This window comes from Lepeophtheirus salmonis, chromosome 9 (assembly GCF_016086655.4).
Source record: "Lepeophtheirus salmonis chromosome 9, UVic_Lsal_1.4, whole genome shotgun sequence".
Classification (NCBI taxonomy): Eukaryota; Metazoa; Arthropoda; class Copepoda; order Siphonostomatoida; family Caligidae; genus Lepeophtheirus; species Lepeophtheirus salmonis.
The window spans coordinates 8,599,158-8,624,514 of record NC_052139.2 but is presented as its reverse complement, the minus strand read 5'-3'; the positions used below and the strand labels follow the sequence as shown (position 1 = coordinate 8,624,514).

Sequence of the window (25,357 nt, the reverse complement as noted above, 5' to 3'; positions counted from 1 at the left end):
TAGTTACCAAGATTACGAGAAAAGTTATGGATCAATTTTCATCAAACTTTGTACAAAGATTATATATGGTCACAGTTAAGATGCCAATAAATTTTGAGAGGTCAAGGTAACACAAAACGTAAAAAAATCAATAATTTACCATAACTTTGGATTAAATGGAGATACATCACTCAGCTGACGTAAGTTTTTTGGAATTGGTAACCTGAAGAAAGATTAATTTTATTTTACTTAGCCATTGTGATTAAACATTCAACTCCTAAGTAGTAAACTTCCTTTTCAACTACATTCAATAATATTCAAAACCTGTTTCAAGATTAGTGTGTACACAAGAAAGACGGAGGATTTGTTGCGGAGTTATAATTGTAAGTCCTTGTTTGACTCAGAATAGAATTGAGGATAGGCATACGAGTACCTAATTCTTACATATGTCCTTGTTAATTTCCTTCATCCCCTCCTATTATTTAAATGGTCAGGGTTACCATATTGATTTTCGTTTTTTTTTTTTTTTGAGATGCCCAAAATCCACACGATCTTCCACACTACTCATGAAAAAACGGAGAGTTATTTCTTCAAAATTATCTTCTGTATTAATAAAGCAAGGTTTTTCTGTTCCTCGACGCCTCATTACTCAGGGCAATATCAGATACTACTGCTAGTATATAATTAAATGAAGTTTATGTTATGAAATACTTTATATCCGGGATTTCCCGTAGGTGTAAAACCCCGAGAAATCAGGGGAGAGAAGAGTAAAAATGGAAATCTGAAAACAATTGACTTCTAACATTGTGTATGTATGTCTTTATAGCTGTATATAGTATGTTCCTACATATATTATGATTACTTTTCCTCAAACAACTAAAAAACTAAAAGGCTGTTGAATGTGCAAAAAAATAATAAATAATTTAATCATAGCACACAATATATGTATGTACAATATAATAACTACCTACTAGGGTGGACCTTAAAAATAAATGTTGCACTTTTAATTTTGTCTCGCCCGTCCATTTGGTTGGTTCCATTCATAATACAACGGCCCCGAGCAAAATATTTTGGAAATAACATTAATATTTAATCGCTTCTTCATGTATTGGGAAAAAAATTTCAATGACATAATGTTATGTACCATACCAACTTTAACTGTAACAATAAATCTATTCGATGCCAATTGTGACTGTTTAATGTCCAGCATAACTTGTTTGCAGATACACGGCGCTAGTATCGTGACCAAGTTCAATAGGATTTTAAACAATAATTACCTCCGTAACGAAGCTATGTTTTTCCCCCTGTTTATTAGCAGAATTATGGTAAAAATTACGGGCCGATTTTCATCAAACTTGGTACGAGGATTATATTTATGGTCAAATTGACCATTAAATTTTAGAGATCAAAAATAAAGGTAGCACAAAATTCTGAAAATGCATAATCGACCCTAACTTGGGAAAAAATGGAGATAGACCATTCAATTAGAAATTAAGTAGAGGCCTACCGAGTGGTCATTTTAGTTCTGACTGAAAATATTATCAAATGTGAAAATCCAAAGCTCAAAGCAAAGTTTATATCATAAGAAAATGATTTAACAGGTAAATTTGAATTTTTCGAGCGAAATTTGACTTCCTCTTAACTGTTTATAATTTGAAATCCTATCTGGTTTTGATTGGATAGCGGATGCCCACGTGACTATTCTTGTAGGTACATCTAACAGTCCCTTTTCTGCTTGCATAGATTCAATATTAAATCCTTTTTAATATGATCAATATTATTTGTGTTGGAAAGTAATTTATCTAGAAAACGAACCATTAATATATTTGGTGCACTTTTTTTCTCTTCTCAGTAGTGGATAAATTTATATTTATTCTACGTTTGATTTTGTTGTCATATAAAATTGTACGGAAACGTTAAGGGATTTACAACTTATGGTACATTTTCACTCTTAGAACAGATAGAGAGGGTGAGAGAATGAAAATAAAAACATGGATTATGTAAGAAGAAAATAAAAGCCACCCTACTACCAACATATCAAATACTACGTGTGCAAAACAGTGTCGAATTTCTATTCAAAGAGTGATCAAATATAATGATTCACATGAGAACCCTAAGGTAAATGCTTTGCAACACACGTCTTTAAATCTTACAGACTAGTGGATGTATGTGCCTATATAAGACATATATGCATTCAAAAAGAAAGTAAGTCGTAACCAAGTCAGTTCACATTGGAACAATAATAATTCTTTGCTAAATTCACAGAAGTGCATCCAGCTAGACTGTGCATACTTAACCCTCAGCCGTTACTTCCTTCATGGGTTCCACCCCAGAGATGGAAATATCTTGTGTGCTTGTCTCATGTTTCTGCTTCGCCTTTTATGTCAATTCATAATTTATGATATAGTTTTCTGCAATTAATATGATCGAGATTTCATACACGTGTTCTTATTATTTATATACCCCAACGATGAATATTAAAATGGGATATGAAAGGGAAGTAAGGCATAAAAATAAAATGGATTCAATTTTTTTCGGATACTGGCCGGACCACCTTTAGACGTAAATATTAAAGTAAATCGGATAATATAAATTTTTAAATCTTGTATTTTAAGAGGATTTTACATAACTTTCGGGCCTAAATAAAGTAAGATCCAAATTAAGGTTACACTTTTACTGAGTACAGATGCCAAAACAATGAATAACTCAATATTATTAGTATTAGAAAATAATCAGAAGTTATTACTAAAATTATAACAACGCTATGTAACTGTTTATGTAAATGTCGCTCTAAATACCAACAAAATAATAGTGATAGGGATTCTTCTACGTTCGATATACCATAGATAATATCTGCTCTTTTTTTTTTAAACGAGGTTTCAGTATAACTTTACTATACTTTTTAAGATCCGAAAAATCCCTCGAATCTTTTTTAAGATCCGTAAAAGTTATACTACCTAAATTCAATTTGTGTCTTCAAGATTCGTCCGTATTGGGCGGGCTTGAGGGGATCTAGCCCACCCCGAAAAAAATATTTTTAATTCTTACTCTTTTCTATAATTTTTTTCGTCATTCGGGCAAATTATACAGCAGAGTAAAAAATTTAACATTTAAAATTATTTCTTGAAATTTTTTTTTTTTTTTGTGAATAACTATGGATTTTTGAGATTTTTTGTGAATGGCTGTGGATTTTTGAAGTAGTATTTTTCTTTTTCAAAAAATTGAATATTTGAAGTTTCATTTTTGAATTTTTTTCGAAAAAATTTAATTTTCTGTGAGTTGCTTTGGATTTTTGAAGAATTATTTTCCTGAAAAATGAAACTCTTAAAATTTAAAAAAAATTCACCTCCCTCTCCCCAAAAAAAAAAAAAATAAATAAAAATATATATATATATAACCGATAGGACTGGTTTCTAATACTGAACTAGGCTGAATATATAAGGTCAACACTAACACAGATACAAAAAAACTTATATATGTGTAAAATGTACTTTTTATTGTTGGTGTGGATAAACAAACCAGGGAAGTACTTGCATTAGGATTTGAAAGGAAGTAATGGTTGATTAAACAGAATCCCTTTTTATATTTTTTCCCAAACATTTCAACTCCAACAAATACACACAAAACTCAATCTCAATTTTATAAGATAGTTATACATAAAATGGTCTGGTAAGGGGAGGAGGAGGTGGTATGGTTTCCTGTTTAAGAGAACGCTAGTCACGGACAACAACAATATAAAATAAAGACGACAACTTCTTATTCTTTCCTGCAGTCATAGTTGGCTGCATTTCCTCTTTATTGTAAGTAGAAAGACAATTATATATACAAGAACCTGTATTACAAATGAGTGTGGTCAATTCATGACCATTGAAGAAATAAATAAATAACGGAAGTCAGTAATTAATTAACAACTACTATTATTGCAAATACGACTAAAAACTGAGAATGATTTTTAAAAAAAAGGATAGATTAATTTTGTTCCTAATAAATCTGATTTCATGGATCATCGATGCATAAAGTCATGAAATAAAATATACATAATACAAATGTATTAGTGTTGAGACTCACCAGAAGCCCGATTCCCCCCAGTTGATTCATAAGGGATTTTTTCTAGATCGATTTGGACTTAAATTTCGGTCCAGGGTGCAATCTTAGACCGTAATTTAATCTTGGAACAATTTTTTCAGTCTCAATATATAGACTGTTTTTATCGGTCTCAATATATTGGCGAATATTCTTCCTTCCACTTTGTTACCTTAATTGTATCTTGCAATACTTCCTCCAAAACAAAGAGAAAAAAACCCAAAATCAATTGTTAGCCAATTCTACCCAGCTATGGAATTACTATTTAAGTATTGTTGTTAATTGTTCTCAGCTTAACAAGAGCTAATTCTAATTCAACCAATCAACGTTCAGAACATTTATTAGGGAAAGGAAGTGGGAAAATCGACAGCTGACAACAAAATAAAGTGTAAAGTAATGAGATTTTGTGAGGTAACGCAGTGCGCTATTCTGATTTATGAGTTGTATGATTTCCACAGCTTAACAAAACATAATGTAACTTGAGTGGATTAATGAAGAAATTGTTAAATAGGTAGGAGCCAAGAACAGGGATATCCCCAGCTATTGAACAAACTCAAAAGTTGTATTGTTTTATAGGTAGTGATGAAATGGTGTGTATTTTGGCATTAATATATAAAAAACACTAATATTAACTCTGCCGTCATATTATCACATATAATTATGCTTAAGGAGTACACATTTATGTACATATCTATTTCATGTATATTAAAAGTCATTCTGAAAGATACACAGGAATGAGGAAGAAATATGTACATACATAATTCAAAAAAGCATTTTACAAAACCCTGAGTTATATTTCCAAAAGGTCTTTATACAAAAATGAATACAATTGGATAGGTTATTTTTAAGGTTAATTGATTATACAAAAATTCAACTTTAATTTGCGGAATTAATGCCTAATATTAATTTTCCATATTACCTATGTATTCAATACACGTAGATATACAACTCATACATATATACATAAAAATGAACCATGCTAAAACTGCAGCAGAATCAGGACCAATAGATTATTGTGCTTAAGAATCGTTTATTCCTTAAATGTGTTTATCAGGCCTGTGACTACTAATTTTTCCCCGCGCATAAAAGTTCCAAAATTGTGACTCGACGTCTCTCCATATTATCAGCTATTGTTTCACTGTTGCTATTTAGATTTTGATCAAGTTTTGTTTTAACTAGTCAAGACCCTTCCCTCGAAGTATAAATCAGTTTCAACTCAATAAAATCACAAAATATGTGCATGGCGTAAAATTTAAAGGCGTGTTTAGTTTTAGACGCACACACATGAACTTTTTCCCATATCTGAACAATACTGCCAATTCATTTAAAATTGTAACAATATGTACATACTATTGTTTTGAAAAAAATAGCTACTATAAGTTTGAACCTTGCTAACCATCTATAGTATGCGTAATCAGAAATGAATCATAGCAAACAATATTAACAAAATCATGAGCTCAAACGTGAACTCCTTGAAATCTATTAAATAGTGAAAAAACACATCTTCGTTCTTTAAAATTCAAAATGTATTTCTGTTGGGAACAGCTCTGATGAAAAATGAGATTTCAATGTGCAGGGCCAGAAATTGACTAAATTTTAACTGCATCATGCTTGGGTTTCCTTTGGCTTGTGTCCCGGGGTAAAGTCCTGCTGGAAAATATAATTGTCCTCCAGATAGTTGGCTTCAAGCCAGGACTATGTACACGGTGTTCTTCACTACGTCCAAGTACACCTTGGTACCGATCTTGAGGCTTATTCCATTCGAGGCAACGCCCAACATCCTGACAGAGGCAGGATCCTTAGTGATATTGAAAGTGAAGACTTCCTCATACTCTGCCATCAGTTTCATACACCTTCTTGATCCTCAAAACAGCAACTCCTTACTTCTACAATCTGGACCACCTCACAAACAGGAACTCATACGTGGATCAAATCCAGCACTCTACGTTTCTTGGACAAGATTAAGAACCTGATTTGGTTCACCCAAAAAATATATGATGTAAAAAGAATGGTCTCAAGTAGGGAAATGTCGTTATTTTGTTAGGAAGTTTAATGCATGATGCATTAAAACTTACACACACTGTATCAAACCCATGGATGGAAATTTTGCTTGAATATTTGATAATTTGTTGTCTTTGGAAAGAAGTCGTATAACACATCTTTGGTAAGCGAGCTTTTTTGGTTACATAGGTCATATATATATTGTATTTGGCTCCGGCCTACAGTACTAAAGGTATTATGTTATAAATTACTGTGTAGTACCATCCTTTTCATATGACTAAGGTAATTAAGTTAGCTAGATCATACTAAAAGACTGTTTGACGTCAGACATTAGTAATTGGCATGGTCTTTAGGAGTCTTGTTAGAAGGAGGCATCTCATCATCACCACAACTGATTATACGTCCAACCTGCTTGATAAATGAAAAATAAGGATTTAGCAATTCGCCACAAAAGTATTCATCCTTTCTTGCAAGATTTAAGGGAGATTATTCAATATTCAATTTTCTGCCAAATTCATCCTTCCTTTAATTAGCTACTGTAGAAATCTGGCGCCCTCACATATTTGATCATCTATTCATAACCATGATTGATCATATGAATATTTTTAGCTCCAAAAAGAGAACCTAATGAAGAAAGATCTTTGCATGTGGATTTTGCTTCGAAAAAAATCATCAAACGCTATTAGTTAATCCAACTAGAACACAAATTTTATCTTTATATTTCATACCAGTTTAGCAAAATGAGCAATTTTCACAAAAAGGTCCAAATAATTTTTTTTGAGTGATTGCTCACAAATCCTAAGTCGAGCTATCATATTTATCTTCGCCTTACTCAAGGTAAACCCGGCCCTGGTGACAGCCCTGTCCTCTCATATCCCTTGGATTTATGTCTGATTACGGGACTGAATTCCTATTTGTATTAAAAGAAAATATATATTAATTGTTTAAAAAAAAAAAAGACATATCGACGATGTACTTGAAAAAATAAAATACGTGTAGAATCAAAGAATGATGGTATCATTTGCAAATCCTTCCTTTCCTTCCAAGGCGATATTCATTCATGTGGGTCATATAATGTATTATATTATGTACTAATAATAAAAATAATTTTGTCATTTATAAATAAATAGTATGCGGATTTAATCTTGATTCCATCATCATGTTACTCAATACCTTGCTATAATACGATCTTCCTAATCATTATTATTTATCTAAATCAACTCATCTGAGAGGGAAGAAATAATGATCCCGGGATCAATTTATTCCTCAATTGTATATTTACTAGAAATCGAATTTCTGTCAAATGAATATCCATTAACAGAGGGTTTAGGTTTAAATAATAATAATAAGAGAAATAACTCTGTTGGGTAGGGGAAAAAAACAAAACAACAAAACCAAGTATGGAAGAAAATTACTTAGGTTTTCCAGATTATGGAAACAAAGTGTCAGATTCTGAGTCTGAAGAGAGGAGGATGGAAGGCAAAAGGTCAACCCGGCTTTCTGACAAGATTTATCAATTATTCTCCGAGACAAAATAGGAATAAGACTGGAAGTTTAGCCATTATTTAGGAACAAAATGTTAGATCATTACGTCATTTGCAAAGAAAAGATGAGTAATTGGAGTATATTGATAGTTCCGGTGTCAACATTGCATGTATTTAGGATACAACAATTGATTATACTTTGTTTACTTATTGCACTATGCAACACAATGATGATGATCAACATCGGAGTAATTCTTGCCAATGTTTTTTTTAAATTTCTTTCTCCCCCATATCCCTATTCAGAGCTGTTTTAATGACAGCTCATGTCAGCTAAGCTGCTCTCCTTCAAAACATTATTTAAATTATCCATGTTGAAATTGGGTTCCTTTTTTTAAACCAACCCAAAATACAGACGATTTTCATCATTAGTCTGGTGAACCTATGAATGACGGCATTATTTCATTTTCTATGGAGGACTCTATGTGTTTATTTGATTAAAAAGGAACTACTCCAAATGGTAAATGTCAGTCAGACTGAAGTGTATATATATATATATTCATTATTTTGTATGTGTTTTTTCGCCTGACTGCATACGAGAATAATGACACATCAATTCCCATATAGCACACATCATTTGCTATGACTCTCTTATTTCATCCAAATGTACTAAGTATAGAACACATTTATACACACATCTCTAGTGATTTCAAAATACGGAATGATTTGAAAAAAACAAAAAAACACACACATACATATAAAAAACAAAGCATAATAAAATATAAGCTTATTATTAGAATTACTGGTGCTTATTTGAGCTTACACAATAAAGTAATACCCTGACATAATAATTCCTGAACGGATCTCACAAGTCAAAGTAATTTATCCAATAAGTAGGGATGGGACTTTTGTATAGTAGTACACGAAAGCGAGATGTATGGCACTACTGATTTTGAGACGTTTGGACTTCAATCGTATTTAACACGCATTTAATAGGGACCAGGTTCTCGTTCTCAAACCCCGACATTGATATCTCCGTAAGTGTCTATAGACATGATTTTTTTCCCCTAGCTCTAGTAGAAGTACAGAGTCCTCTCATAACGCTTTTTTAAAATATATATCATAATAATAAGTTATAAAAAACTATATATTGAGGTAAACAATTTTTTTAAAATAATAGCATTGTTAATAAATATTTTAATTCATTATTCAGAACATGATAATTATTAACTCAACATATGAAAATAATTAGAAGATTTTTTTTGAGAGGAATTATGATGAAAATTTAATATATTCATGACCGGATTCAAAGTTACCATTACAAAAATGACTTGTTTGTAAGAACAAGGGCCTTTCCCCCCTAGATATGATATAACATCAATGAGAACAGTTATCGAGGTTTGTTTTGTGTCTATGACACATATTTTATTCTACTAGTATATTGTATATTACTGGGTGCTGCATGGACATTATAAACTAACTTATAACCTTGACATTGCGTTGTCAATCTTAACGTAAAAATGAGCTCAATGTCTCCAGGAACAGAGTTCACCTCGTTAAGCAGCGTCTTGCCAGCAGTGATAATGAAGAGGAAGCTCTCAGGCGCAAAACCAGCAGTGGTGGTCAGGAAAAGTTGACGTGAAAGCCATAAAGGAGACAATACAAGACAATTCAGCAGAAGTTGAAGGCAGCACATGCAAGAAGCATAGGCGTCTCGAAGTATAAGATGTCCAGGACCGTTAAAAAGAAGGGAGGAAAGTTATTGATGTTGAAAGATAGGCATATACTCACGCCTTGCATGAAATGGAGTATCTCTATCGATGTAAAGGACTTTCGAACAGTTTGAACTAGGCTCTAGCTAGGCAAATCATCCTCTTTAGCAATAAAAAACCAGGATTAGTTCATGGCATGTTTCCGCTATTTCGTACAATGGGTTTCCTGGGGGTTACTGCCTTATCGCACCTGACGAACAGTCTCATCCCCTAGATCGAAAACACCTTCACGGACAAGTCTAGAAGGATGTCGCTCTTACCCATACGGTAAACACCAAACACAAGTTCCACTGTGAAAACAGCAAGAAGCTGGACTTCAAGCCAAGGTCGATGTGACACTCCCTGACCTGAAACTACTTGACTTTACATTCTATCTGCACGTGGAGTGAAGGACCTCCGTCAATGAACACTCGGAGGAAATGAGCCAGCAGACTGTACCCAAACCTTTAGAAGCCGCCAATGTCGACCTCGTTTAGAAGTAATTGTTCTCAAGGAGTGAGTGGCGAAAATTGAAAAAATAAAGTTATATCTCAACCCATTTGTTATAGAAATTATAAATGAAAAGTATTCCAACATCCATGCTACACCCGTTATATTGATTACTAAACTCGACGGTTGTCCCTTGACAATATCACACACACACACACTAGAGACACACAAAGAGCAACAAATGAAGAAGACAAAAATACTATCATGAATGGAAAGTTGAATGTCACTATTAAAGAAAGAAATGTTTAATCCAAGTAGAATGAAAATGTTAATGGGGGAGAAGAAGGTGGAAATCTGAATAATAACAATAATACATATATTGATATAAACTTAATTCAAATCTAGACCCCCCTCCTCATAAAGATACGAATTTTCTTATTCTAAGAACCAAGAACAAAGAGCCATTTAAAAAGCACAAAGTAAAGCACAAGTTCCACAGTTTGTTTGTGCTCTTCCATTTTGTCAAGAACATTAATTATAAACAAAGACATTTATACTAAAGGGTGTGTGTGAGAGTGAGTGTCTAAATAAGTAAAAAAGTTCTTAGAATGAACAAATGTATCGAACAAAATATATAAAAGATGCATCGTATCTATTGATATGGATGTAATAAAATATTTTTTGACCATTAAAACGACAAAATGTGTCAAATCCTATTGATAGATTGAGTGTCAATGAACATTCTTTCTGATGCCACTTAAAAGATCGATTTCCCTTGACTATGTTATCGATCACATACATATGTGGCGACCCGTCAACACAAACGCAAGCTAGAATGATTTCTATCCAAATTGATCAATTTTGTATTCGCATTAGTATTCTTCGATAAATTATAGTTCATTAATTTATACAAATTCCACTCAAAGTAGCCAAAACTGATCGTCAGAATAAAAAATTAACGGATTTTATTTCAGGGGGCCATATCGGGCCGGATTTAAGTATCTTAAATCAAATAAAGTTTTTAAACTATAGCTCAAATTCATGGGTATCTAAAGTCATTCTAGTAATAAGCCTATAATTAACTCAAATATGTCTATGAAATATTGGACTGTATGAAGTAAAAAAAAAAAAAATCGAGATTTTTGTTCATGATTGTTTTTATGTGGACGGACCACATACAGTAGTGTTAAAACTCTATTCAACATTAAAGCTGTTTAATTTTTAAAGTTTGGTCTGAATTTATTTTTCTAGATCAATTTGTACCCATATGTCGGTCCAAACTGACATCTTAGACCGTGGAACGAAATTTAATTATTTTCAAATTGTGAGCCGAATATTTGTTTGGTTTCACTCTATAAACATACTTTTTTCAATTTTTCATGATTAAGTAATGAAAAGGAGCATCAAAATGAACTTTTAATCCTAAAATCGATATTTTACTTAATTCCTAAAAAAACATATTTAAAATATGAAATTTATTTACGCATAATCTCTTTAAACTTAGAAAAACGAATTATCATTTTATGCCACAGGTCTCTTAAAACCGCCTATTTTCCTCAATGTAAAGTTCATGATAACCAACTCAAGTGACAATTTGTCCGATATAGATTGAATAAACAATAAAATGTATTGATTGCATCTCACAATATTTATTTCAAAAGGAAGCGTTAAAAAAGTCTTTTCTCATATTATTTTATTTAAAATATCACTAACACATACGAGGAAAAAGTTCCAGGCTTCATGCATAGATGACGCTTTTATATATTATTATTCACCTCATTTTCAGTTAATACCAATCTTCAAAAGACAGCTGTCAAAATTTAATGGCAATCTATTCTTTAGTCTGTGAGTTATTGTGCTAAGTGTGACGCTACTTTTGTTATTTTCAAAACAATGGATAAAAAAATTGTGTTTTAATTTCCCACTGCTTCTTGATGAAAAAAGTAGAATTCAAGCTAAGCAATGGCTTGAAAAGTGTTATGGAGACTCCGCTCAAAAAAATTTATTCAATAAATAATAATAATAATTTAAAAAAAGCCAATTTGGAAAAAAAGGTGTTTTCTTTGTTAGGCCAGAATCCACTTCTGAATGTGAGCCTTGAGCTAAAAAGTTTGCCAACTCCCGATCTGAAAACTATAAAAAGACGTATGATTTTGACATTCTGTAGTCATATCAGAGGAGCCATAATAATAACATAATCATATCAAGCCTTTTGATAGCAGAAGAAGGGAGTTATCATATTCAACGTTACCTGCCTCGTCCACTGCCGTCTCAACACTCTCCATGGCAACAAGAATACAACAATATAATAAATTGTACAAATATATAACAACAAAATTCTCATTGGAACAATACGGAAAATACAAACTAACATTTTTGTGCCTTTAGATAAATAAAAAAATAATAATAACAAATATGATTAAACATACGTACAATAATTATTAGATAGAAATAAATAGGGCCTAAATAATACAAAATAAATGTCTTTCGCATTAAAAGGTAATCGATTCTCTGATTATATAGAACCTTTGTACGTGAAGAAAACCTAATGATAGCTTTAAAAGAAATAACCTTTAAGGCAAACACTGAGAGACATGAAACATGCACAAAAAGTTTCTCCTATAAAATATTTTATTGGAAAAATATCAATTAAGCACAGAGTGAGCCCCCCAAAAGCGTAATTTCAAAGCAAATCCAATCCAAGTATGAAGGATCTTCCAACAGAAAATATGTACATATGTTGTGTACAAGTTGCAACTTGTAGAAGCAAATTATGAATAATTTTAAATGAAGGAGAATAATGCAATAATTGAATATTCTATGTATGATCGATATATTAATCCTCTAATTTTAGATGATTTACTAAAATAAATAAATTATGATAAACTACTAAAATATATATATTCTGCGGCACATTATAAGATTCAAATGCCCAGGGTTATATTACTCATAAATAATATAATTTTATTAGATCAAAATGAAATGAGTACATCAATTAATAATTGGTAATTAGAATGAACAAATTTGTAATTAAATCATGCGTTTTATTGCAAGGAAATTGCAACTCGTACAGACATCGCAATCACTACACAACATTTTTGTACTTGTTAGCTATAATTTTAACTAATTCCTTTTGGACCCGTTACGTAGTAAAATTCACTCTAAAAATATAATCCGGTAACATAACTACTTATTTATTTTAAAATGACTATTTATAAATGGAAGTTTCGTCTGAATTTAAGGTTTACGATTTAAATTTCGATTCAAACTATCATCTGGACAGATATAACGTTTAGAAAAAATACAAAATTTGTAGTAAATCTCTTACCAAATTCAAATACTAGTCGCCATTAATCTCGTAACTTTTCTTCCTAAAGGAAGCAAAAAAAAAAAATACCCAGTCATAAAATGATATTTGATAGGCAATTCTTCGCTACTATAGAGGTAATATTCAATAATTGTCATCTTATTTGGGGAAAAAGACCTCAGTAGGAACAGCTCTCTACTCTAGCTAACAGTCACATTTCGCAACATAGTTTTTATGCTTTAACGCCGTGATGTACCTATATAGGTACATGGCAAATCTAATTTGATCTTCCGTTGGGCTTTATATATATACATATAGAAAAATAAAAACGAACCGCCCAACCAACCATAATTGTAGGTAAAGTACCATTCATTTCTCATCAAAGATGTTGAGGCGGAAGTCGTCTAATCTGCAGATACATAGAGGCAATGAGAAAGTATGAGGAATTTAAATCCCAGATGAGAGGTCGACCTTTTGAACCTTTTACTATTATTATATATTACTATCATTGCTTAGTTGGGAGGGAAATAGGAAATGTAAAATATAACTTACACAAACTCATTTATTCATTTATTTTATGAAGACGTCAATGACAATGGTATTGAATGGTTTGAAGATAATAAAAGTTAGGAAACTCGATGGCACCAATGATGAAATCCAGAACATTACTTATTTGAACCTTTGAAAATGGTGTCATATAATATAGTAGTATGTCAACATAAAAACAATCTTAAACAAGAATCAAGAAAGGAAGTAGAAAATCCCTACTTTTTCTATTTATTAAAATTCGAAAACTGCCCTAACCAACATTATTGTGTACATAACACATGGGCTAAAAAGTCCCGGACTTAACTAAGAAAATATGCTTTTTCTCTCGTTCAAAATATACTTTTTTTAAAGTGATTATATAGACCTGAGTACCCATAACACATTTCAAGCCATAGTTTAGTTTGAACGGTATTTTTTCGCATTGAGAATCAGTGTAGAATTAAAACACGAAATTATTTTAGATCCACTATTTAGCCAATAACAAAAGTAGCGTATCACTTAGCAGAATAACTCACAAACTAAAGAACAGATTGTCATGAAACTTTGGAAGCTGTATTTTGAAGGTGGTTACCAACCGAAAATGAGTTGAATAAAAAAAAAACCACATCTATGTGTGAAGAGCGGGACTTTTCCACCCATGTGATATGTGTTACTTCAACATAAAAACAATATTAAGAAAATGAGAAAATTTCCATTTTTTTCTTCTTTTCGAGATTCGAAAAGCGTTGAAAAACGCCACTCCCTAATCAACATTATTTTGTACATATGCTTCAACATAAAAACAATATTAAGAAAAGTTGACAATCCCCATTTATTATTTACTTCATATCCCCATACATACAGCCCAATATTTCATATACATATTTATTAAATTATAGTCTTTCAATTCAAATTTATATAATTAATTAAGATATAGTTTAGAATCTTTATTGATATAAGAACCTTGTATGAGGCCTGCCATTGCCTTTCCAATAAAATCAATCAAATTCTCGTTCTTTTATTGTGACGATCCATTTTGGCTACTTAAAGTGCAATTTCCGGCACCTTGAATGGGTTAATTATAATAATCTATTGATAGAAATCAACAATAATTCGTCAGAGAATGCAAATATAATCTACACTCATTTTTGAGAAAAATTACTCTAGCTTGTATTTTGTGTTGACGGGCCACATATGGCATATATTTGTAAATATACAGTAGTACACATTTATTAAACAGAAATATCATTCTCATTGGCAGGCTATGTGGAAAGCTTTTAATTTGCACTTATGACAAAACAAGAAATGAAATACATTCAATACTTTTTCCAACTTTTTTTTATATTAGTTATCATCCCAATAACTACTACAGATAGCACGCTCTAATAGTAATAATGTATTTGTATCAATCAACAAATATCAATGTATCCAATGACATCAACACAAAAACAATCTTGATCAAAAATCAAATAAAGTAGAAAATATGAACAACGTAATATATACTTGTACCAATATTATATAAACATACTAACAAGGTTGTGCCCTTAGCGGTCTTGCAGTTCAAGCAGTTCCAGTTCTTATACTTTTAGTGATAACTTTTTCTATAAAATTAACTTTTTTAATAAGATACTTTTCCTTAATTCTATTAATAATATTTTCCCCTAATTAATTGGAAGTTCCACTATCTAGGATTATATTTAAACATTACCCATTTAAATTGGGAATTGACAACATCAAAAAGGAAATGAGTTGTACACAGGCTCAACGCCACTTAATATGACTTCATTGTTATTTCTTAGATAAAAAATATATAGATAAACTGTACTTTATTAATATAGATTATATTCATCCGTTATCGGCCTTAGATTTAAATTTCTGGTACTATTTGAGATACAAAAGAGTGTTGAACCTAGTTTAGAACCTTCATTTGGTCACAATATGCCCTTTCAAATAAAATTTATTAATCAATTTCTAATTATTTCATTGTTAAGTTGATTTTTTGCTTCTTTCATCCGCAAATTGCGGCGCTTTCAAAGGATTCATCAGAATAATTTTTTTGATGGAAATTGTACAGATGTAATCCAGACTTCATTTTGATAAAAATCCTTATTACTTGCTTTTCAGTTTACGTCTCACATATATTCTATTATATAACAAAACAAAACATTGATGGATTACTCAAATAATCCATTATTTGCAATGATGAAATAAGCCATCATCAAATAAATTGTAACGAAACACGCACTTGAATAATTTGCTCAGACATAATTACATACATACAACCAAATATTATTCAAAGATTATGCACACTAAAAACAAGCAGGAAAGTGCCAAACGCCGTCCAGTTGAGAAGTCCATCAAAACTTGTCAGAAATTATGATAAAAGTATATATATATATAGAAGTAAGTAATTAACGTATTGTCATTGATAATCATAAAACCCTAGGTGATGTGTCGTGAGCTGAATTTTGCTGCTCGAGTATTTTCGAGTAAAAAAAAAAACAATCGAAGAATATACTCGTTTCTCACTCAAACCATTTTTTCTCGAAACTTGTCAGTGAAAAAATCATATATGTTAAAGAATAATTGAAAACCTTTCATTTAAATTAAAAAATGAACTTAAAAGTTAGGTTACCTTATTTAAATTATAATCAACACATCAATTTTTTACTATGTCGAGTTATAAACAATATATTTTTAATGGTACAGATGATTATTAATATTAATAAATAAATGTTAGAAACATAATAGTTTTTTATACGAAAACTATTTATTTTTAAAATATTAATTACTAAAGAACATCAATTGATTTTAAAACCCTTATTTAAAAAAAAACAACCAAAAAACTTGTACAAGACGGTCCGCAGATTTATATTAGAGGGCTTTTTTATAGAAAAAATATCTTTTTTTTTTGAGCCAGCCCTCCTATGCAGACGCTCATGTACAACAATTTGTTGCCCGTGTGAAATTAAAATTCTAAATTTAGCAGAGAAAGGAAATCAGTCTAGGAAGATGCTTTAATTTACTTCAAAGATAAAAAGTTAAGACGAGGTCCGTGTAATATACTCGCCTTTTAGGTCATAGCATGAATAACATACTTATTAGTGTTGGGTTTCGGTCTGGAAATCCTAGACCGGTCTAGATTGGTCCAAAGGAAGAATTCAGTCTAGTTCGGTTCCAAAAAAATAGGTCTAGACCGTTTTTACATATAAATTGTTTATAACATGATATCGTATGTTTTTTTCAAGTACAATGACGTTATACGAAGTTTAAAGAGAGATAGATCGGATTAATTTTGATCCCACCCTGTTTTATATGTATACAATATTTGTTCCAGAACTTATCGTATACTTTTGAGATTTGTTTGGAAAAAAAAATAAATGAAAGTTGATTTGGAAAAAAAAAATTGTCTCTCATAATATATGAGACGGAAAAAAATCGGTCCATCAATTGAGACCGAAAAAAAATCCCTTAATACCGAACCGAAAAAAAAATAAACACAAAAAAACTGACTATGTAATACATCATCAAACCCTGGATGTATCTAGAATTCCATGATCAAACAACAAATGTTCATAATGTTCTATACATAATATGATATAGGACTCGTCATTGTCTTTAGATCAATAGACGACGAATGGTGAGAAGACTTTGAACACCGTAATATAATAATAATATATCAAATCAACCTTGATTTGATCAATAACACATTGTTTTATGAAAAATGTCAGTTCACGTTCTACTATAGTATGTAGAAAGAATATTTTTTATTTCTAAGAAGATGTAGTTAACAGCTGCAAACCTTATGATGGTTATATACAAAGTATTTCGTATAAGTGTGTATAAATAATAAAAATATAATTAATCACTTACAATGATTGTAGTACGCTCAATAGAACGTTCCCATTGATAAGATCCAAGAAAGTGACCTCCTCCGAGACATCTGGAAAAGTCCGAAGCTGAAATAAGAACAAAAACACCGTATTATTATGAGTAATAGTTAACAAATGATAATAGAAACTTCAAACAATCAAAAATGTTTTATATAAGTATATCTAATCTACACCCCCATCTGCACTTATCTAGGTAACATGCAAAAATTATAATAATCAACGAGACAGGTAAAAACTCAACTATATCTTGTTTCATTATATATACAGGGTGTTGCATGGAAATAGGGACACTCATGCTCACTCCTATAACTCGAAGTTTTTGCAAACCAATTCCAAAGCTTGAAATTGCATAAGAAACTCTTGAGTTAATGTTTGCTTTCCAACATCGCAAGTCATTCTCAAGGTAAAAAGAAGCTCAGAAAGAGAATTTTGGATTTAAATCTCTTCAATTGACCGGACAGGATTAACTCCCACATATATTTCTCACCAGCTGAAGGTATCAATGAACACACATCTCCTCGTCAAGCAGCGTCTTGACATTTGCCAGAATGAAGAGAAATTTCTAAAAAGAAAAACAAACAGTGGGATAAGGATTAAAACTCCAAGCCAAAGTCGATGTAGCTCTCCTATAACCCTGAGTTGAACCCGCTTTATTTTACGTTCTGGCCAAATTTAGAGTCAAGGGCTGGCACCAATAGTGTTGCTAGCCTCTTTTTGGGAGGTTCCAGCCCCCTATTAGTTTCTGAAGTACGCCGTTTTTTTTAATCATATATATGTATGTAAATAATAAAATCATTATTGATTGTAATAGGGTGTTGATAATTTTTAGGACCAAGCCCCCATCCGCCCCCCCCCAATGAAGGTTGGCAAAGCCTGCACTATACACCACCTCCTAAACATCGCCACCATGAAGATTTCCTTCGATGAACACAAGGAGAGCATGAACGAGGAGACTATCTGCACCGGATGTTCAGCCTTTAGACACTACTGAAAGGTCATCACCGCTGCCAAATTCACAATTCGTATTGTGAAGTAATTGTTCTCAGGAAGAGTGTGAAGAAAATAGAAAAAACATAAACTGTAACTCCACCAATTTATTATAAAAATGATAATTGAAAAGTATTCTAATTTCCATGCTACACCCGGTACTTCATTAATTAATCAGTTAATATTTTTTGATATATTCACTTGTGTGGAGTTTCTGTTTTCTCAGACCATTATATAATTTTTGTTGTTGTACAGAACACATTCAGTCCTTTAACCCTTTTTAAACCAAGATAATTTAAAAAAAAGTACTTCTAGTAGGCTTTTAACATGTAAATCAAGAATAAACAGGTCTATTCCACGTTTCTTAATTAATGATGTGTCTATTAAAAAGTAAGAAAGTGTTTATATATCATATCTCTCAAGAGTGTTTTAGTAACAGGGCTATAGACTGAGATTGCAGTGTGATATATCTTTCTATGACTTATAAGGTACTTTTATTTATCCTTTCCAGAGTTCATATTTATAAAGAAAATGATTCAAATATAGAAAACCCTAAATTTTTACTTCTTTTTAAATTGCTAGAGTTATACATAACAAACTATACATTTTTGTTTTAATATGTGCTAGGGGCCTGATTGTACCATATGGTCTTCTCTAATTTTTTTAATATATAAATTCGTGCATTGTGTTGCATTTAAGACACTCAATCGAAAAAATTATTGATTTTTTTTTCATACTTAAAAAAATGTATTCAGTTAAAGGGTCAGAATAAGCAACATAGAAAAATTCGATCCAACAAAAAAAAAGTTGGTCTTGATCGGTCACATTTAAAATTCAATCAAGAACAATTTTATAGATGAATTGTTGATGACATCATAAATATTTCCCAATAGTAAACATTAGTACAAAAATGCCATATCATATTTTAAGTGTTTCATATCTTGTCTACAACTCGAGTAATGAATTGATTAGGGGAGAAGACAGGTCCATAGATTAAGATCAGTCCGGGATTTGGAAAAGATCAAAAAAAAAAAAAAAAGAGACATTAATAATCAATGAAAGTGGTCATATCGGGATCAATATAAGACTATTAAATCAAATAAACCTTACCTTACCATTACCTTAAATCCTAGGGAAAATAAGTTTAAACCACAAATTTGAATACAAAGCCTGTAATTCACTCAAGTATGATGTCTATTGGGCAACTTTGCTTGTAAAAAAATAAATTAGGATCTTATCATTTTCTAGATTTTTACTTCGGTCAACGAAGTTGAACGGAGGTCATTTTTTTGCCCTGTTTGAATGTTACACCAGATTACGGCCAAAGTTACGGATCGATTATGATCAAATTTAGTACGAAGGCAGAGTAAGAGGGAATTAAATTCTGAGAAATCAAGGTCAAGGTAACACAAAACGTGAATTAAAAATGCATAGCTCAATTTGATTTTAGGTGGAGGTTTCACGCTGAACCGAGTGCCTTTCCTAGTTATTATTCCTATAGATTGTTTTTATGCTGAAGCTCCACTATCTACTTATATCTAAAGTCTAATACATATACAATATATGTTTTAAATATTATATTATTGCTATTAGAGTCCAAATAAAATAATAATTGAATATAATTACTCTTTTTTTTAAACAAACGTTTCGAAGAATATAGGTAGAGACCTCAAATTCGATAAGTAGGATTTAATTAATTCAATTTTATAAAAGAAGAAAGTGTGCTAATTTGAACGCATTTCTTTTCATTCTAATTTTAAATCAACTACGAACGCTACCTACCAAAATATTTGTTAATATAATCATACAAATATTTTATGATTATATATATTTTATTCTAGTAAAAATCAAAAATCTTATCTATTATAGGTCATAAGCAGCTTAACTAGAAACAACTGCAAATACGGAAATAGTATAAGATATTTTAAAAAAAAGAGCATTGACATCTTTTTATTAGCTGTGATACACTAATTAAGTAAAAATAATATTAACTTATTTATGAAAAAAGTAGTGTTCGATGTGGTTAAACTTAGGAGCCTTTGATCCAACTAAATCAAAAACTATTTAATGAACATTGTCTTTTTGAGCAAGAATTTACACGAATTGGCAAATAGGCGCATTTTTAAGTAGCGTGTAGTGATAATACAAAGAATACAATTTACTCAATACAAGTTATAACTTATACAAGTCAAGAGGAGGAAGTAATTTGTACTTGCATAAATGCGCTCATTTTCCCTTCTCACGCTGCAAACATAAAAATATTATGTTATTTTCGAAATCCAGAATAGTAAAGTAAATTTTTAAATAAAAATTATACACTTGTTAACATTTGCAGTTTCTTATATAATTTTAGAGGGAGACTCAGCAAATACGCTATAGAAATATCTAGAGATCTGTTGCATTTTTATGTTCTCCCGTTTTTTTCAAGTTGGCAATCCAAATTTTCTGTTTCTAAGCTGATATTATTATTATTTAAAACCTGATTTAACTTCTTTTTCTATTAAAAGGGGTGTTCGCAGGATTATATAGATATATTTAAATTAATTTTTTTATAGAGGGGGACTTAGTTTTTGGAATTAGAAAAAAAATTCAAATATTAAATTTTTAGAAATATTGTATTAAATTTTCTTATAAAAAAAATTTCAAAAATCCTCAGCTGTTAACAAAAAGTTTTAAATATTAATTTTTTTGAAAAAAAAAATCAAAAATACACACCAATTAACTATAAATTAAAAAAAGTTTAAAAAATAAAAATTTTAGAAAAAAATTTCAAAAATTCACAGCTGCTCACAAAAAATTTCAAAAATCCACGGCTATTCACAACAAATTAAATTTGTTGGAAAATATTTCAAATATTACATATTTTGGAGAAAAATTTCAAAAATCCACAGCTGTTAACAAAAAATTTCAAAAATCCACAGCTGTTAACAAAAAATTTCAAAAATACACACCAATTTACTATAAATTAAATTATATGGAAAACAGTTTAAAATATAAAAATTTAATTTTTTTTTTTCAAAAATCCAGCTGCTCACAAAAAATTTCAAAAATCCACGGTTATTCACAACAAATTAAATTTGTTGGAAAATATTTCAAATATTATATATTTGGGAGAAAAATTTCAAAAATCCACAGCTATTCTCAAAAAATATATTTTGAAAATTTAAATTAAATTTTTTGATAGAAAGATTCAAATATAAAATTTTCAAGTAAAAATCAAAAATTTCTTAATTTAGGGGGGAGGGGGCTACAGTCCACCACCTGATAACATAGAACCTATCATTGGTACATACAAAACCAGATTAAATACATACATATGTATATTTCCTTATCTAGAAGCAATCTAGTATCGAACCTAGGCACACTGAGTTTAAAAGAATAACTACGCCCGAGCAGCCCGTTGTTCACTTAGCTACGTCACTTCATTCTCATTTTTTTACAATTATACTCATGGCAATTATTTGGTTATTTACTTCATACAACAGTAAAGACATTTCAATAATTCCATATATTTAATCATTGTTTATCACACCCTAAATTATTTATTATAATTAAGGGGACACTATAAAGACCTACAAAATAAATGTGGCATGATTAATAAACAGACAACACTTTATATACGGTAACTAAACAATGAACTACCCAACCATACAAAATTGTTTTAATATTAAAATTTAGGTCAAACATTGACTTACCAAAGACGTATTATTTAATCTTTAATCAGATTTCAAATGAAGAAAAATTACAAGTTTCCTTTAGCATTTATATATAATTATATACATTATTATATTTAACACCCTTTCAAAATAATTAAAAGCCTTCAGGTAGTGGAAAGGTAAGCTTTGTTTACTAATAAAGAGATAGTGATCATCTTCATTCTCCTTCATCAAGATGATGTTATTATATAAAACATATAAAATAATGATTTCATTCTTAATTAGTAGCAAAGTGAGATATTTTTTGTAAGAGATAATATGTACTATTTGATGTATAAGAATAGCCACTAGGGCACCTTCTATTCATTTTAAACACTAATCGAATTTATGTCAATAAATTTAGATGACTCCCTGGCATCTTTTTTTTTTTTTTTTTTGCTATGAACTTGGATTTTATTTTATTTTCAGTCATAATTATTATCGTATAAAATCCTATTGAGTTTTGATGCGATATGAGGGTCATGCATCTGCAGACAAGTATATGCCAATATCCTCAGTAACTTTTCTGATAGTGATTCGACGGTTTTCAAAAACAATTATATTTATTGCTTCAACATTTTCAGCTGTATTTAACATGCATGGACGTTCATAATTTGTGCCACTTGTAAAATATTTTTACTCAGGACAGTTTCAACGTATGCCACTGACAACATTCCAAGTGTTGGAGCACTTAATTTCATGTTTACACAAAAGTTGATGCAAATTCTTTGACCCATGTTTTCAATAGCAGAATTCGCCGAACATGCAAAATATTTCTAACCATTATGCCTATCACAAACAAACTAAACATATTATAGAGCTAAAACAGTGAATATATAATCTAGTGTAACAAATGCCCGCAAAATTTGAAAAGTCACCTTACTTTTTGAGCACACTTTGTTGCTGTAGACCAGCGTTTCCCAAAGTGGGCGATGCTTTGATCTAGGGGGGTGGTAATGGGAAAAGGGGTGATTGGGGGCGGTAGAGCAAAAAAAAAAAGAAGGTGATTACATATTATTACATAAAACAAACAAATTGATCTACAAAAAAAAGAAATATGACTACAAAATAGCAGGAATGAATATCTTGAATATTATCCGGTTAATACGATGAAAATACGTTATATCCAGATTGTACAAATGTACTTTATTATTGGCGCCTATATATTTTGCTCTATACTAAGTTTACTCTTACTCTCAAATGTAAACAGACTACTTAGAATAAATACTTATAATTTTGTTAAAAACGTGAAACTACGGAAAAGTAAGATCCACAACCCAAATTCCACATTCTAAAACTTCAAGCAAGGACTTCAAGGACGTCAAGTAATTATAAAACTGTATTAAGAATTTTTTTTGCATCAATTAGCTTTTATTTCTTTAACTATTTGGACCATAGACAAATCTTGATCTACATTTCTGCTGTTAAACACATGGTTGTAGTTGGGAATAGTTAGACAAGGAAATACAGTTACAGTATTAACCAATTAACCAACCCAGTAGGGAGTTATTTTTTTTCTTCCTTTTTGGATATTGTTTTGCTCAATACTAAACTGCCATCAAAAATAACTTGTCTCTATATATTTATTTCTCAATTATTTGGACCATAAGACCTTGAGATTTATCCATTTTCTTACTGCAGCAACATTTCAAACTCACATAACTTACTCATTTGAAAATTGCCGAAGCGATGTTTCCGTAAAAACTTTCTAAATTTGTTCACCCATTTTCAACCCTAAATGACAATAGTTATAGTCGTATCTTATATATTTTTCCAGAATAAAGAATGGCAACCCATCAACAAGCAAAAAGGAAGTGTAGGCAGTATAGCGTAGAATATTTGAAATATGGATTTGTATCAGCACCACTGAATCAACATCAACCTATGTGTCTGCTGTGTGAGAAAGTGTTTTCGAACGAAGCCATGAAACCCTCCAGACTTTCAGAACATTTGAGAACAATGCACTCTGATAAAACAGAAAAATATATAGCATATTTCCAGTCGCTTCGAGAAAAATTCAAGGCACAATAAACAATTAAAAATATGTTTTCGAGCACTTCAGAACAATCCACTGACGGTTTGCGTACTTCATACAACATATCTTTGATGATTGCTAGATCTAGTAAGCCTCACACAATTGGGGAGGAGCTTATTCTACCTGCAGTAAGAGAGGTTCTGCACACTGTTGTACATAAGTCACCGGACCAAATTATGAAATATATCTCTCTCAGTAATAATTCAGTTCAAAGAAGAATAGATGAAATGGCTGAAAACGTAGAAGATAAATTGTGCAACATTCTTGCCGCAACCGAATTTAGTTTGCAATTAGATGAGTCCACTTTACGAGAAAATGAATCCTTGCTTCTTGCTTATGATCGTTTCGTCAAAGATGAAAAATTGGTACAAGAACTGTTATTTGCTAGACAACTTATAACAAACACTAAAGGAGAGTCGGTATTTGATATCGTTGATAATTTTTTCAAAGAGAAAAAAAATCCCACTTACTAATATTCTGGCGTGTGCAACAGATGGTGCACCATCCATGATAGGTCGTTATCGTGGCTTCATCAGTTTCTTGAAGAAAGCCGTACCTGGTGTACTTACAGTGCACTGTGTAATTCACAGGCAGCATCTGGTAGCAAAACACCTTAGTGGTCGACTTCACAAATCAATTAATACTGTTATCACATCATTAAATAAGATCAAGGCACATTCCCTCAATTCCAGACTGTTTCGACAGCTTTGCATTGATAATGATAAAGAATTTGATCGTTTATTGCTACACACAAAAGTTAGATGGCTATCAAAGGGAAACTGCCTCAAACGATTCTATGCTTTGTTTGATACAGTTGTTGAATTTTTCCAAGAATCTAAAATTGGGCTATGTCATGATTAAAAAAAAAATCAAGAATGATATTGCCTATTTGTCAGATATATTCCTAAAATTCAATGAAATTAATTTGCAATTGCAAGGAAATGATGCCAATCTTATAAAAGTCAAATCTGTTATCTCCACTTTCCTGTCTAATTGTGAATTATTCAAATGAAATTTAGCACGTCATGAACTTTACCAATTTCCAAGCCTTTGTGAATTGGATAAAGAAAAGAAAATATCTGATGATGACCTTCAAGTGTATTGTGCTCATATAGAAGAGTTGCAAAGATACATGACTGAAAGATATCAGGATATATTAGGGCTAAA

General features: G+C 31.0%; 1 protein-coding gene across 5 annotated transcripts in view; it reads right to left on the bottom strand.

Annotated features, from left to right (window-relative positions):
* The window catches only part of LOC121124700 (uncharacterized), an 80,765-nt gene that overhangs the window by 28,551 nt on the left and 26,857 nt on the right, over positions 1 to 25,357 (bottom strand). For all 5 annotated transcript variants that reach the window (XM_040719877.2, XM_071891186.1, XM_040719878.2 and 2 more), the window contains exon 3: positions 17,454 to 17,539. In XM_040719877.2, the coding sequence (XP_040575811.1) occupies positions 17,454 to 17,539 (86 nt within the window). The remainder of the gene's footprint in view (positions 1 to 17,453; positions 17,540 to 25,357) is intronic.